This window comes from Monopterus albus, unplaced genomic scaffold (genome assembly GCF_001952655.1).
Source record: "Monopterus albus unplaced genomic scaffold, M_albus_1.0 scaffold130.1, whole genome shotgun sequence".
Lineage (NCBI taxonomy): Eukaryota > Metazoa > Chordata > Actinopteri > Synbranchiformes > Synbranchidae > Monopterus > Monopterus albus.
In genome coordinates this window covers 49,980-67,342 of record NW_018128010.1, presented here as the reverse complement: position 1 = coordinate 67,342, position 17,363 = coordinate 49,980, and the positions used below count along the sequence as shown (strand labels likewise).

Sequence of the window (17,363 nt, the reverse complement as noted above, 5' to 3'; positions counted from 1 at the left end):
ATGGCTGTATTAGCTCCAAAGGGTGCTTCTACTAAATACTGAGCAAAGGGTCTGAATACTTATGACCATGTGATATTTCAGTTTTTATTTTTTAGTAAATCTGCAAAAATGTCAAAAATTCTGTGTTTTTCTGTCAATATGGGGTGCTGTGTGTACATTAATGAGGAAAAAAATGAACTTAAATGATTTTAGCATATGGCTGCAATATAACAAAGAATGAAAAATTTAAGGGGGTCTGAATACTTTCCGTACCCACTGTATATAATATTTGTGTACTATAAATAAATAAATCTGCTCCACACAGTGCAAAACCGCAAGGCCTCCCACTGGAGTGCTCGGTGGCAGTTTAAAACCCTGTTGTTTTGTATTCATTGAAGCAGTTTTCATAGGCTGTTTTGAAATGCTGTGTATAACCTCCTGACTCTGATAAGTAGTGTTTCCCTATAGCCACAGCTTTTCTTCAAGACACCAGACCATGTTTCAGAAAGGAAATGCCTGGAGCTCAGATGCACAATACAGTGTGACTGACATGGGTCAAATGGTATGAAGCCCTGATGTTTCCAGATGCCTGCTGTACCAAATTAATGGGACTAAATATTGTATGTCAGTAGAGATTTTTTTCCAGACAGTGTTACCAGTATAAAGATGTATAGTTTTAGTATTCAGAAACATTTTACTGTGCATTCATTGTTTTAGCCTGTGTGGCCAGCCCAACCCCACACATCATTAGAAATATTTATATTTTGAACCAGTGTTTGGTACAGTCCAAGTAGCTGGTGGTCTTTTTGGAGAAATTGGAGTTGGCAAGAAAAATACACCCTCCAGTGATTTGTAGAAAAATTAGCTTCCTGCTGCCACATATACAACATCTTCCACACTCCTATTTTTGGTCATACATGACTTTGTGGTTTACCCCCAGCTAATTTCTTTTGGAAGAATAGTTTTCATCCCTACAGTACAGCTGAGAGACTTGCTGCACATGGTGGCCCAACACGCCGTCTCTGCTCTAGTTTTAAGTCATTTAAATTTTTTGAATCTTCCTTGAGAATGAGCAGTGTTGAAACAGTGTCAGTTGTGATGTCACACCCAACTGTGAAACTGAATACCCGAGGATAAGGCCACCCCCCCGCACGGTGCTACACTGAGAGTGTAGGCAGCTAGCTGTGCTAAAGCTAAGATAGCTGCCTCCTGCTGCGGTTGTAAAATGACAGCCAGTTGAAGTCTCCAGTCTGCAACAGCAGGTTCCTCTACTTCCCATAGAGGGTCAAGCTTTGGTTCACATACAGTAGCTCTACATACGGTCTTGCATTTCCAGCTGCAGCCATTAAGCAAGGTTCAGCCTGATCATAAAATAAGATCATTTACATTATTCATTACCAAATTAGGTGCTCATGAGTAATGCGTATTTCAAAGGAGCCTATTGGAAGATAGAATCTAGGCTGTGTGTAAAGGTGGATTTGGAGAAAGCTAAATACCTTTTAGATGAATAAAATGTTAAAACACTCTGGGTCAAAAAGACCATAATGCAAACTCATTAAATGGTGTGGGGATTTTTTTTTTCTGTTCTCTCTCTCTTTTGCATCCAGGTTACAACTGTATTCAGCTGATGGCTATCATGGAGCATGCCTACTATGCAAGCTTTGGATATCAGATTACAGGTTTCTTTGCTGCTTCCAGGTAAATATTATTAATTTCACAGTGTTTATATATTTTGTACACACTTAATTGAATAGTTGTCTTGTTAAAAAAAGCTGTCAAGTATTTAAGGTTTGTCATTGTGTCAGACCTTGTTTATTTTATTATTTATAGTCGACATTGTTTCAGCAATAGTGAGTAAAAATGTATTAGCTGTCTGTAATTACCTCCCGGTGTAGGGGTTTTACTCTTGGTGGCATGATTCGCTTTTACTGCACTGAATTCAGGATATTTACAAGCAGCAATGCACCTGTGCATTTTACATACTGTGGAAGACAACATTTTACCACTACTTTAGTAGCCAAAGGACACTGTTCCCTGTCTTCAGTCTTCTTTATTTAAACAATGTAGCATGATGAATCCTGCCAAAGTGCCAAGCCTGAACTCTTAAGGGTGATATTTTTAAAATGTGCCTTTACATCCCACATGCAGCATCTGCCCTTAATATAACTACTAATAGATTTAGGGAAATTGATGTTTATTCTGAAGGACTTATTCAGTAGATACACACCATCATGAAAATAACTGAGTAAGTAACTTCATGCACAGCTCAGTCACCTCAATCAAGGTTAGGAAGTCTGACACCAGCAATAATCTCTCTGCAAATACATTTGCTGTTAATCCAGGGAGTGGAGGGAGTCATAGATAAAGGTGGACTAGTCGAAGTATCTATCTTCTTTCAGAGATCCCTCCATCCTTGCTTATGGTAAAGCATAAACCCAAAGTGTAATGTATATAGTGCAATTTCACCCATGATTGATCTCTCAGTGTCATTTAAAACCTGAGCAGTTGAATGCCGGGAAGCCGGATAATACTGTCGCTATGTGTCCTGTTTGCAAAGAACCTGATATAATGATATCTGGAAGGACAGACGGGACGTTAGTGGACAATATGTGAAGTACACTCTAAAATATCTCGCTGTTTGTATATTGAGGTGTGTATGCATACATACAGCTACTCATTGAATTTTGAGTGTGCTTCAGGATGTTTTTTTTTTTTTTTTTTTTTTTCTTTTTTAATGACCCTGTAGATGGTATTACAGGACTGTGTAAGAGTTACAGTATTACACAAATTCTCTCATATCCCCAAATCCTTGGAAGCCCTCTTGATTGTGTCATTGTGATGGGTGATCTTGAAATAAATAATCTGAAAAGGATTTGTTATGTTATGTGAAATAATATGACCTGCAATAGTCTCTGGTTGTTTAATCACATACACATTTTAAGGACAATATAAATTCACTGCACTGGCTCTTGTTTGTACTTCAGGCCTGTTGTCAGTGTCATAGTAAGTTAAGGATAAAGTAATTCCGTCGTGCACAACAAACAAGGTTTATTTTTGGCAGAAGGGCATGTTACAGTAGGGTGCGGTGTTATGGATAGGCACTAAAATTAGACTGAGAAACTTTATTGTTAGGGAAGGTGAAAACACCTTACAAAATAAATTTGTGGCCCATGCAAAGAAGAACAAATATTTATGTAAGCTTGTGTTTGTTCATGTGCATGCATGGCTGTTCTTTTGTTTGTATAGTTATGAGGTCCAAATGCCCAAATACAGAAGAAAGGTTAGTCTGAGTAGATCTATATTTCATTTGTATTGTGTGGCATTCATGTGGACGGCAAAGTAAGAATTTCATTGTATGGGGAAGCGCATTTCCTAACTGTGCATATGACAAACACTTTGAACTATCTGAGCTAAGATCAGTAGAGAGGACAGGATCTTGATGTGGTGAACTAACACTAAGAATGCATGTACATGTGTTTGTGTGTCTGTAGTCGATATGGTACCCCAGATGAGCTGAAGCAGCTGATTGATGTGGCTCATTCCATGGGCATCGCGGTGTTGCTGGATGTCGTTCACAGCCATGCCTCCAAGAACACAGAAGACGGTCTGAATGGTTTTGATGGCTCTGACTCATGTTTCTTCCACTCGCCGCCCAGAGGGGAGCACAGCCTCTGGGACAGTCGCCTCTTCGACTACTCCAGGTACTCCTTATTTGGCACCTTTTTGTTAACTGTGGCTCATCACCGTATTTGCGTAATTTAATCACTCTGCAGTACATGAATTGATTTGGCTTAGACTTGAGGGTGCACTTGTTAAAACTAATTATGTGTGTATTTTTAAAGAAATATGATGTATATTAAGTGATTTTTCTTTAAGCTGCTATGGGATTGTGAGAAAATCTTCCTTTTAATATATTTATCACTTTATCTGTAGCTGTTTCTTTTTCAGCATAATTATCCAGTAAGTTTACTGGCATTAAAATATGTTGTTCAGAGAAGTACAACCAATTTTTGGATGTGCTTTGGTGCATTTGGTAAAAGCATGATGTTAAAGTCAATATGATGCCTTAGTATTGCCAACTAAATATTTTTAGGGAAAACTAAATCTTTTATGGAAGTTGTGGAGCCTTCAAGCTTATTCAATATCGAAAGCTGCATTATATAATTAAATCATAATGCAATTACTTCCTTTTGTACATGTACCTGCTCTGCTCTTTGTGAAGTTGGCAGTGGTTTTGCATGTAAGCAGCACTGCAGGAACCCTTTTCTTTTGTCTGACTTTATGCCACTGTAATTTTTTAGTATGTAGTTAAATCCAGCTTTCTGTTTATTATTTCTGAGCCTTTTTAGTGCTGTTGGCAATATAAAAGCAAGGGATTGCCCACTGATTACTGCACTTTTAACTAAACGCAATATTATGCGAAGATGAAAAGTTACATGAGTTTTACAGTTGGGCCATGGCTGCATCTGATGTAGAAATGTTTACCAAAAACAAGGTTGATAGATGGACGCTATGGTTTCAGGGTGCCTTAATTTTAAACAAAAATGTATAAGCAGTATATGAACAGAATGATAAATGAGGTCAAATGGAAACTGACAAACCACTCTATATTTTCTGGGACTGTCTGATACAACATGGTATGTTGAAGGTCAAACACAAGATAAGATCTCAACAATGACAGAATACATCTCGCCCCATAATGGTCATGCAGTCAGGTTCACTCTTAATCTGATATTCCTAAAGGCATAGAATGGACCATGGTGAATTTAAGTTCCCTCAAATGCTCTTGATTTGTACCTTTTTACCTGTCTACTCAGACAGGTGTTGAATTTTAATGTATTATGAGTAATGGTTTGATATTACAGTGTTGGCAGGCTTTGGATATAGTCATATTTTCAGCTAATTACAAAAGTGTGAGGGGGAAAAAAAAAGTGAAAGCTCTTAAGTTGGCAGGCTGTTCTCTGACTCTGCTTGTGCACAGTGCACACCAAACTATTGACTGGTGTTGTTGTAGGTCTTGTTAATTAAGTGTCTTTACTCTCGCCACTGTGCTGAGAAAATGATCCCAGCACACATTAAAGATGAATGGGAACTGTTGACTCTATCAAATGCTGTTTTTGAACTTGCTTTTAATAAGTGTGTGTGTTGGGGTACAGCAGTTTCCAATGCATTATACAATGCTTAGTGTCAGGCATGGGGGAGGTAATAAGAGAACAAGGTTCTTCTTTTATTAGTTATTGAACTCTTCTCATATCAGAAGGACTCATTAGATGTGGTGCAGACATATGTCAAGACTAGCAGGCATATGAGGAGTCATTAAGCCCAAAGGAGCTCTTCACTGTCATAGCAAGTTCATTTGTCTTCTTTGCCTCCCACAGGTTGTTTGGATGTGTCGTTTATGTCAAGCTTTTCTGCTAGTTCCTTTGGAAGGCAATGAACCTCAGAGGGTAGCTTCAGAACCTTGTGCAAAACGCAGCTTGATTTTAATCAAGCAGCCCAGCTATCAGCCTTTACAGTCTGACCATGATGTTTGTATTAGGTTGACAGAAGCTGACTGACACAGGCTATTGAAGCCAAGTATTTTACTTTTTGCTGCCTCTTTTGTGTTACTTTCACTTGTGCGTCTTTATCAAAAATCACCTTTTTTTTTATTGTGTGCTTTTCTTCAGCCTTTCTTCATAAAACATTCAACTCAAGTCTTCGAGTGAATGCTGTTTAAATAGACGCTTGCTACCCAATTTGTTAACTTGAGTTGCCTCTGAGTCAAATGCTTCTGCATTCAATTTTAAGAATGTCTTTCTTTGCAAACACTGGTTTCAGGCTCTAGGAATGCCAGAAGTGGTTTTGCAGTTGCTGAATACCAACTTGATAGTAGAAGGACGGAGCTGCATTGAAAATACCGTATGTAAGGACACGTACTGCAGATGCTTTCACTGACTTTCACTTTGTCAAGAGGTTCTTGGCATCTCTTTAAATAAAGCAGCTTGAACTTCTGTTTACTAAGCTGTCGAATTAGATTACTTGTTTGAGTTGAATGATGGCAGCATAATACTGTACATTCTTTGCTTGAACCTTTTGCTTTCCAAGGACATTTAGCATGTATTTCCTTTGACCACCTGGTAAAGACTTTTTAAACTGCAATCACTTATCAGGATGTTTATGGCAATCTACAGGGTTACAGGTGGAAACTTAGCTATATGTGAAGAACAGAAACAAACTAGGGGATATCAGCATGATTTATTTTTCACTGTTTCCCTCCTATACCCATTCAAAGATGTCAGTCACCTTGAGACAGCGGCAGAGTGAAGGGAGTCCATGGTACAGTGTATAGGGTGTTGTCAGTCAGAGAACTCAAGCTTTTTTTTTTTTTTTTGGCCTTGAGATGTGAGAGTTCTGAGAAGCTTGATGTGAGCTTGTTCTGTCCTCTCTCAGGATCGTTTGCATCCATTTTTCATCAATCTTTGTGTGAATTTTTAAGATATAAAAATAGGCCCAGGGCCAGGCTTTGGAAAACTCTTTTTAACTCTTCTCTGTTTTCATGCTGAGAGATTGGCACTCTGTTTGAGGACCACAGCGCAATAACTCTCTCTTTGACAAGATTATTCTATATGTGTTTTATTACAATTAAATGCTTGTTAAAGATGTGAGACTGAGGCAATACAAAATAGTGATTTTTTTTATTTTTTTTATTTTTAATTTTATTTTATTCTGTGCCTCTGTGCTGCCATTGATCCTAAATGAATGGGTACAAAAGATACCGTGGCTTATGCATTCACTAAAGGAGATTAGTAATGCTTGGATTGTACTGTATGTACATTCTACAGTACAAGAACTAAAATAAAGGAGAATCAAGTAATTTAGGTTCTTTGATATATAATGTAAAAGCACTGAACAGTGTTTTTAATCCATACCAGGGTCACTGCCATAAAAAATCTGCTTATGTCATATAGGCATTACAACAGGCTAGTATAATGTATAATATTTTATGCTGTTTTTAAAGTACAAATTATGTTAGAATTATTATTTCCTAAGCGTGAACTTTGACAGTGTGAGGTCTGTCTGTATCTTTTTCATTTATCGCCTCACTGTAGGTTTTCAACGGATGGACCTTACATTGTGTCCGTTAACCATCCCTTAAATTGTGAAATTCTAAAATAATAACTGTACACAAGGAAAGACATGTAGAGAAGCAAAAAATTGCCCAAGTGAAAAATAACTTTTATTTTAAAGAACCAGAGCAGAAAGCATCACAAAAACTAAAATGTCTCTCTACCTCCCCTTTATTTATGTAACTTTGAAATGCATTTGGGGGCCTGGTTAGTGTCTGCTCAATCAATAAATTCCCACTTGATGTGTCAGCTCAGTCCAAATGCAATCATTTCGGTATTCAGTACCCATGAGTGATTTGCCCTGACCCACCAAGTCGCACAGCAGGGGGAAAAAGCTGTGTTTCCCCTCTGGTGAGCTTCTATTAATGAGCTCAACTTTGCTGTAGGTGTGCATGGCTGCTGTTGGAGCCGCCTGTAGTGCTTTCAGAGGGTGCTGGATGGAGCCAGTGGGTGGAAACCGAGCAGTTCTGCAACTTCATGCCCCTCAGCTCCTTAAAACTATCTGACACATAACAAAAACATTCTCCATATAGACAGAGCCTTCTGTGAGCAGCCAGGCAATTTTATATGTGATTCAGATGAATATCCTAGCTCTTAAATGCCCATTTTATAGAGTGTAGGTTGTAGAGAAGAGGCATTTTATAAATGTTAACATCATGCAAATTGAATTGTGTGGCAATCAACTTTTATAAGGAGCATTTTTTTTAAGAGCCTAAGTTGAGGCAGCTGTTTACTCAGTAACAATGTTGCTCTTTCACATGATACTGAGACATACTCGCTTGCTCGGTACAGGATTGCTAAGCTTTACAATATTTTGCCAGTGAATGTTCCATTTACAGCTACAGTACAAAGATGTAGCAATCCATTTTGTAACTGTCTGGAATTTCACAACTAGAACATTTCTAAGGAAATAGTGCTTGTTGTAGCTTGTCCAACCTCCCCCTTCATATTTTTCAAAACCTTGGGAATAATGAGTAAAGTTTAAAGCTGCACCATCCCTCAAGGCTGGCTGCCAAGTTCTGGCCTACCTATTCTTGTAATTAACCGGTCGGTCCCAAGTAGGCACGACTGAACACACGATGCTGAGTAGCTCGCCAGCTGACTGTGTTGCTGTTATTTTGGAGGCATGGCTATAATATGCATATCTCTTTGTCAGAGTGGCTGTTCCATTTAAATACATTCATTGATTATACATGAGAACACACCTTCGGAGATATCCTGCCACTACTAATATGGTCCACTGGAGAAAGCAAGAGCAGAATTGGCCTGCCAGACTGCAATTGATTCTTCAAAGACAGCAAGTACAAGGTGTGACTAATTACAGCTTGCTAAACATAACCAGTCTCACAGGCAGCAGAATATCCCTCCCGGGATGCCAAGCAAGAGCAGCTAGCCTCCAGGCTGCCTAAAGAATGCCAGACAAATGGCCGATATCTGACCCAAAGCACAGTAATACAGGGACAGCCTGTCGGCGCCTACTGTAGCTGAGAGTTTACCCCTTTGAGGTAGTGAGCATCACCTGACTATCTGAGTGCTGCGTTTCAATGTGGTACAAAGCGTAAAGATGTGTTTCTCCAGCACAGAGCACACACATGGCACTGATTGGCTAATTGAGCTGTTTTACTGAACTGTCTTAGTTTATGAAAAGATAAGTGACAACTAAACATGATTAAAATGTCCATGCTCAGTCACAAGAGTAAATGAAAATGCATTATAGAAATCAGTGAGCCATATCCTTAAAACTCTATTGTGCATATGTGTATTTAATGTATCTGCAAACAGAATCCTTGATTGAATAGATAAATAAATCAACCTTCAACCATGAAATGTGAATTTATTGCATGTGTCACTCCTGTTAATGTCTGTGTTCTGGATGCATTAATGGCTGCTGGGACTGGGTAGAAGTTTGAAATGCGTTAAATGAGGCACCTTATTTGTCCTTTTTGGTCCAACAAATGCACACCATCCATCAGGCTGTCTAGCATCATTGTTTGAGCATCACATTTCTTGTGGAATGACCTGTCGGCTTTATAAATTTATTTGGTCTTATCTGCAGCTTACCTGTGATGTTGTGAACACAGGAGTTTAAATGTTTCTCTCTGCCATCATGAAAAGTTGCCACGATCCCTTATGCACAATTTACTTCTAGAAGCAATAGGATGCTTTGATATCTGCTCTGCTTGCAACCAAACGGAAATACTGTAGTACGGGTCACAGTCGTGTTCAGCTGGAGGAGGAAACAAACTCTGATAAGGAGCAGTTAAGCATGAAACTGATGTGGTGGAGACTTGATGACACATCCAAACAATCTGGTAGAACGAGGCTTTTGAATGATCTTTTAGGGACTTGTGTGGCAGTATGTGTTTGCAGATAAAACAACAGCACATATGATAGACTTCCTTATTTTACAAGCAGCATTATTAGAGATATATTCTATTACAGCTCCCTAACCAGGTTTCACTGTCATTGCTAAGCTTTAGAGTTAAGACTTTGGGGTGGCTGTGGCTCAGGAGGTAGAGCGGGTCATCTCCTAACTGGAAGATTAGCGGCTCGATTCCCGGCTGTCCGGTCCACATGTCGAAGTGTACTTGAGCAAGACACCGGTGCGTGATTGTGTTGGTGCTTGGGAGTGCGAATGGGTGAATGACCAAATAGTGTGAAAGCGCTTTGAGTGTGCTGCAGTGCATAGAAAAGCGTTATACAAGTATAAGACCATTTTACTTTGTAATATGCAGTTTGCTTTTATATCACCACCACAGCAATTCAACTTCATTGAACTGCTGTACGTAGATAAGCAGTGTACTGCATCAGGTGTTGAGATTTAACTTTCTCACTGTAATTCAAGTTGATGATGAATGGCATTGTAGGTCCTAATGTGGCAGTATGGTTTCATCTTGGGCCTCTGGCTCTCGCTGGCTATTATCTCCATCCCATGAGGGTACATTGGATCTGAGCCTTTGTTGGCTCTGTGCATTGGAGTGGAGGGCCTAATCTATTTATCACAGGGTCTGCATGACCACCCAGTCAGCTTGCTATATCAGATCATACCAGGCTCCCTTGTGCTCTTCCTCAAGGGAAGGAGGAAGCACTAATGTAACATGCAGCTTCACACCTGTCAAACAGCGCTGGGGCTGGTCATCCCTCAAGAATGGAGCACAGAAGGCAGCACATTTAAATATTTTTTGTCTCATGTTGTACTTGGTCAAACAAATCTAGGATTTTGTATTTTGCAGTAGAGGATGTAGTCCTCAGTATTTTGCACTGCAGCATTAAGGAGATGAATTGATATATTTTAAAGAGGAGGTATTATTAAGAACAAGACTTGTCTAGTGTTTGGATGGATTTTTGCATTATGAAATGTTACTGAATCATGAATCTGGGACTTCTCATTGCTTCAACAAATTTTAATAATAACTTTAATAATGCGAACTACTACAAAGCCACCTCTATAGTGTATCTTCACTATAGCGCATTTAGTGAACGCAATTTCCCACAAGCCTTAAGACCATTACAAGAAAGATTTCACCAACCCAACAATTTGAGTCCAGTTACTTTTCTGTATGTTACGTTATCTTGGCGTATCATAGTGTCATGCACATGCAAATCCATGTGCATTTCTAATACAGCAAAAATACAGCGGTGAAACATTTGTCAGACAAAAACTTCTTCAGTAATTTCATATATACAATGCAAACAAAGAACGTTGTCTTTTATCCCAAACGTTACTAATATATTCTACTACGACAAATCTCCCTCTTGCTAAAATACAAGCATAACAGAGGTTTTCAGGTGTAGAGGGATAAATATGGATATTAGAAGATGGCATAGGTGATAGTAGAAGAAAATGTTGGAAATTTCTTTAGTTCTTTATTGTAAATAATTCAGAACATCATAAAAATGGAGCAACACTGTCACCTAGTGTCCATTCAGACAATGCCAGATAAAAATGGCACAAGAAATTCTTAAGTTGACAAAGCACATGCCCATTGTGATGACGGTAAACATTCATAGGAGCTATATAGTTGTTGTTTTTTTTTTATATTAAAAAATAAACTTTTAATAAATATATTTTGTTGACCACGAAGGGTCCAATTAATAAAAGCACAGCAGTAGATAGGCACAGGACTCTAGGGTGTATAAGGGAGGAGACAGTAGTGCAGCTAGTGAGTTTAGTGCATCATGAATACTTATAGTTTTATGTTATTAAACCATAAATGGTTTGTTTCAGTAGAGGTTTATGTGAAGCTCTTGAGGACAAATCATATTTTGTAAAACCTTTGTTGAAAAAAGTTATGAATGTGCTTCTAAGACAAATAATAGGTGCCAGTTTGTTGCAAAACTATTTTTAAAAAATATATGATGCCCATAGGTATTGTTACAACTGTTACTGCGGCTGAGTCTACAGACAACACCTGAGTTTTGAATTTCAGCCTAAGCAGAAGCAGCAGTTCACATTTAATCAGTGTCATGAATGTGGCATTTGTCTCATATCCTTGGCGCTGGCTGCTGCTTTCCAGCATGGCATTCGTGTAACAATATTTCATCTGGTGCTCATTATGCGCACCACATAGGGACAACCGAATGTTGAGTTTTACTGACGTTTCCATGGCAACGCACCACTGGATGGGAAGAGGTGAGGTGGGTAGTGTACTTTGCCTTGAGAGGCTGTTCAGATCCAGATGACTCTCTGATCGCTCAGTCAGGAACAAGGGCTGGGGCCATTTATGGAATCTGCCTCCTCCAGCCTCCACCAGTACAGTTCAGCCAACAGGCACAGAGTGCATTTGTATGCTTTGCTCGCTGTGGGTAACGGAACGCAACCACAAGTTGATGGTTTCACCCATTTTTGTCCCCCAGAGTATTTGCCCTCTTGCTTGTATGACAGAGACTCTCGTCATATGTTGAAGATGGAAGCCAGAGCAAGTAGAAGTGTATGTCTTATCTCATTCCCAGGAGAGGGAACTCAATTCCCCCGCATGGTGTTTGTTTACCCAAGTGTAGCATGAAATGCTATCGGTTCAAATACACAAGAATGGGCCTGCCTCTACTAAACACTTGCCCAGTGGTCATGCAAGTGGTCTGATGGAAACCAGAAAACTTTGCTGTGTATTGTAAGCTGCAGATTTCTCACCACACACGTAAAAGACAGCATCCTCTCTACAGTATAGTTAATGAAAACACCACCTCCTGTCACTGACACTCCATCCCCTGCATAATGGAGCTTCTGTTATCCATATGTGAATCTCCTGTAGTTGTGAAAATTAATCGCTGGTGCCTAAAGTGCATGATGAGATATGTAAATAATTCACAGCTTGTTTATCTGACCTTGTGTGTGTGCTTGTTGTTGTGTTTTGCCAGCTGGGAAGTACTGCGGTTCTTGTTGTCAAACCTGCGCTGGTGGATGGAGGAGTACCACTTTGACGGCTTCAGGTTTGATGGCATTACCTCTATGCTGTACCATCACCATGGCATTGGTAAGGCCTGTTTGTGTGCATCTTTACACACACTAGCAACAGCTAGTGTGTGTAAAGCACGTCATCCTCTTCTTCTTTGAAACCCACAGTGCAGTATGAACCACAGACTCCAGACTGTTAAACAGTAAGGCCAAAACTAGGTAGCTTGTCTGCTTGTGAACAGATAATGAATCAGTGAGAGGTGAGAGATGAATGAGCCTGAAAGTGAGGCATGAAAAATATATGCATTCCTTAATATTACGGACTGTTCAGAAAAATATCAAAGATATGAAGCTAAGCAGTAGTAGCACAGGGGGATGAAGATTTTTAGAAGAGTGCTGACTGTGGAGGTGTTTACTCCTCAGGCACAGGCTTCTCTGGGGACTACAGCGAGTACTTTGGCCTACAGGTGGATGAAGACTCTTTGGTTTACCTGATGCTTGCCAATCAAATACTTCATAGCCTTTATCCTGACTGCATCACTATTGCAGAGGTAAAAACACACTCTGCTGCACACTTCTTCAGCACCTTTGTACTTCACAATGACACTGCCCACAGCTACTATTAATTAAAAACACTTATTAGTTAGGCATCGCTCACTTACGTATTCATTGGTGTAATTAAGAAGTAACACACAAGAAAATGGGATCACTCCTTTCTTGGCTTGTGGTTTTTTCTCTGTAATCTGTGAGTTGTGGAGTGGTATTGATGTGACCTTGGCTGGCTACTGGGAAAGACACCTGTGCACACAAAGAGAAAATGTGATATGAAATAGTGTGACTTTCTGCAGGATGTGTCAGGGATGCCTGCTCTCTGCAGAAAAGTGGAGGAGGGAGGACTTGGTTTTGATTACCGCCTGGCTATGGCCATTCCTGACAAGTGGATACAGGTACGATGATTTACTTCTTTTGAATCAACCTCTTTTGTGCTCTGTCTGCTTTTTTCTCCTCAGTAACTTTTACAGACACAGACCTATGCTCACTCAGAAACGTGTGTATGAGCCACAAATAGAGATAAAAATGAAAGCATTTGCTTTCAAAACAGGGATGAAAGACAACGGGAGTGACAGGGGATGTTAGTAGGCATTAAACACCCTTGTGCTATTACAGCTGAGCCTGTTGCTAAGCTTTTGAGCCTTTTAAGAAGCTTTCGAGTGTAAAACTTGTTCAGCAATGTAGTGACAGGAGAATCTTGCCCTACATTTTCTTAGAGGGAACCAGCGTGTTGTTGTGCTCCAGTGTAACTCGAGAGGACAAGGAGGTTTGATGCACCTAGAAAGTAGATGCACCATACACAAGGAGAAATGGTACAAACATTATCAGCTGAGTGCTGAAATGTACTAATGTGCTTAAATCCTTAGAAGTTCACTCAGTAAACTTACACAGACCTGCACAAAGAAAATAATTGCTATTAAATAAAATAGCCCTTTGATAAACTGTTGTGAAGCTTATAACGTGCAGTTTTTTTTTTTTGTCTGTCACAGAGGTAACAGAGGTACATACTGTATTACAGAGGTAATATTCACTTCAAATCTATATTGTTGCTTGAAATCAAAATAGTTTTTATTTTAGTTGTATAACAGGAAACTATTTGTACCTTTTTATAAATATAATACATAGAGTTCAGAGTGCTTGGCTTAAGTTACATAAAACACATTTAAATGCAATAAACCACAATGGAAAAACTTTAAATCTTTTTTTTATTTTTATTAAAGGCTACAAACGGTTAATTACCAGACAGATATTAATATATTTCTACAGTAGTTACACATTCACAATGAGCGAAATTCATAAATGTGAACAGGTCATGTCATATGACTCTTCTGTGTTTTCATGGTTATGTAAAAGTGGTCTGAAGTATCTTTATGTGTGAAGAGACTATTCACTTTTGTTTCCTCACCCAGAGCTCCAAGGTGGTTTTTTTTTTTTTTTTTAGCAAACTGAAGAAGGTCATTGTGCTTTTTCTAAAGTGCTAATTTATTTTTTTTTCCGGTTAATCTTACCTGCTGTGCAGATGGGAAGGTTATTATTTATCCCTTCAAACACAGAGTTATGAAAAGTGATGGAGGAGACATAATTGTTATTGAAAATAAAAGCATTTCAGTTCTTCATAGAATGACTTTTTTCTTAGATCAGTAATTATTCCCAGTCCTTTGCGCAGATGAATATTTACATTACGTGCGAGTGGGAAGAAAGACAAGCTTTAATGGCATTAGCACAAATGTTGCCTAGTCACTGGTCCAGGGTGAAATTTCTTTTTTCTGAAGCAGAGCATTTAAATAGGCTGGCAGTCATCTTTGTGTTTCACTTTGATTCATTATTCAGTCAGAGCTACGCGTCCTTGGGGTAGCTTTGTATGATGTCAGAGCAAAGGTTGTGTGTTACCATCCAGTTTGACAATCTGAATAGTTGAAGATCAAAACCACCATTGTCCCAGTAACAAAATCCTGGTCTCAGCAGCTTTGTCAGCCTCCACTGCTTGTGAGAGTTTTCTCCTATAGCAAATTAAAGAGGAAAAGGGTCGGTTATTTTTAGTCTATTAGTACTGTTGGGACAATAGGCAATGCAGAAATATGAAAACAAAGTATTACTTTTATACTGAAATCACGGAATTTCAATAAATTCATGAAATGGCACTAGTGTTTGTCTGTTGATAGTGATGAAATCTGGACATTTGTTGAGCCATGAGTTCCTCCACCAGAATGCTGATGCTTTTCTAAGCTTAAAATAATTTTGAAACTTTACAGTGTTCTTTGTATTTATTGTGTGTGAGGTTCAAATATAATAAAACTAAACATGGTTATTTAGGAAGATTGTCTTTTGAATGAATTCACCAAACAGCACTGTGTGGTGTCTGCTTATTGTAACTAAACCTTTTTCTGTTTTCTCTTTCTAAATTAAATTTTGGGTTCATCAATCCTAGTAGAGTGAAAATTATTTAACATATTAACTGTGTTATTTCATTTTAGTTTTGGCTATAGTGAGAAAAATCCTGTTTGGAAGTGTGAATTCTCACGGGTAAACATCCTGTTGGACCGACACCAAGGTCACCAAGAAGGTCACCAAGGTGTGGCTCATTGCTCCTCTCTTTTCCAGTCAAAGTGTAGCCAATACGTGCACACTCAAACAAAAAAACAAACAAACAAATTCCTACTGAAGAAAAGACAACGAACAACATGTGGCTTTACAAAATAAATAGTTGTATGGTACAGTAGGTCTGGATGTGTTTTTAATACAGCATGCTGATAATGTCGTGTTCAGAAATATCTTACTGTATCGGTCACCTTCAGCAGTGGTTGCAGATGTTAGAGAAGTATGCTGGGTTTATTTACCTACATCTTATCTCTTGATTAACAGTATGACTTTTTTTGAAAGTGAGAGGAGGCCCTGTGATAACTTTAAACAAATACTTGCTTATCATTTTAACAAGGCTTAGTTAAAGGCATATTATGTACAAAATATAACATATAAAACCCATCTTACTTCTCTTTTGTATTCAATTCTTACAGTACACCTACATAAAGTATTTGACACCAACATTTTATTTGGTGAACCTTAAAAGTCTTCCCCTTTTTGTACCTGTATGCCCGTGTAAGTCTCACATTATGATTTAGTCTGAACATGAGTGTGTTTGAACATAAAACCGGGATGGGGCACATTTTTTTCAATAATTCAACTTCAGTCTGACAAAGTACTAAGTTAGGATGATAACAAACAGTAACTTAATTTTTTAGAAGGGTGGCTTGCAAAAAAACAACTTAAATATTTAATATCACTACCAGAACAGAAGTAGTATCTAATCATTACTGGCGAACAAAATAATAACACCATTGTAGAGGTGTTACCACCCAGTGCCGCTTCAGACTGGATGGGAAATTCTGGGCACCAGATATTCTCTGTCCATCCACAACAACTGCTGAAGCATCCTTTAGCTCGGCACTTCAACCCAAACTGCCACTGTGAAAGTGCTTAATGGTACACAATGGGAAAACATTGTTTATAACTGTGCAGCCATCTGGTATAACAGTGTGATGCTGAAACTGAGGAGCACAGGGAAAGTACATACATACCCAGCCATCCATCCAGAGATAAAGAAAGGTTATTATACTTTTTTTTTTTTTTTTTTATCTAAAAGATTTGTTGTCTTGCTATTTGTTCTGATGGCAGCAACATCCTGCCGTACATGTGCAGACTTGCTCTCAGAAAGCTTGTTTCAACCTTGTTTTGGATTAACGTTTGCCTCTTGGAACTTGATCTTGGATATATACACTACTTGGGATTCAGTATGTAATATATAATTTTCCCCTTGGTGTTTCCTCAGTGCATGTAATAATAAAAATGTCATCCATTCATCATCAGTACATGACTGTGTTTTTATGAAATGAGCAAATATTACTTTAGAAAGTTCATTTGTGGGGAAGCAGACGGGCAGCAGGTTACCTCTGAGGATGTGTCAGTCTGTTTGGGTTGTCTGGTGGATAAATGTGTGGTTTTTGTGCCCTGTGTTTTTTGTTTGTATGTTTTGACCAAGTAGTAGCCTTACCTTGTTTGATATTTGAGGAAAAAAGCTGTTTGCAGAATCCTAAAAGAGGTTGTCTGTTGTAAGATTCATGTAAAGATGTGCCTTTTTATCTACTAGCTGAGACTTGGAGTTGTATGTACTCAGAATTTGGTTAAAAAGCAAGGCAGAGTGTGTGACCTCGGCACCACATGCATCCTCTTACACTACAGTATCTTGTGTTTCTCAATGGGGGGAGTCTGTGCATCCTTAATCAAGTCTGTCCCTCACAGTGGTGGGTTTTACTCAGCAGCAGGCATGGAGG

The 17,363-nt window shown here is 38.8% G+C and overlaps 1 protein-coding gene across 1 annotated transcript in view; it reads left to right on the top strand.

Moving 5' to 3' along the window:
• gbe1b (glucan (1,4-alpha-), branching enzyme 1b) overlaps positions 1-17,363 on the top strand; it is a 72,972-nt gene that overhangs the window by 18,980 nt on the left and 36,629 nt on the right. The window contains exons 6-10 of the mRNA XM_020613150.1: positions 1,587-1,677; positions 3,471-3,680; positions 12,447-12,562; positions 12,907-13,034; positions 13,332-13,430. Coding sequence (XP_020468806.1) covers positions 1,587-1,677; positions 3,471-3,680; positions 12,447-12,562; positions 12,907-13,034; positions 13,332-13,430 — 644 coding nt within the window. The remainder of the gene's footprint in view (positions 1-1,586; positions 1,678-3,470; positions 3,681-12,446; positions 12,563-12,906; positions 13,035-13,331; positions 13,431-17,363) is intronic.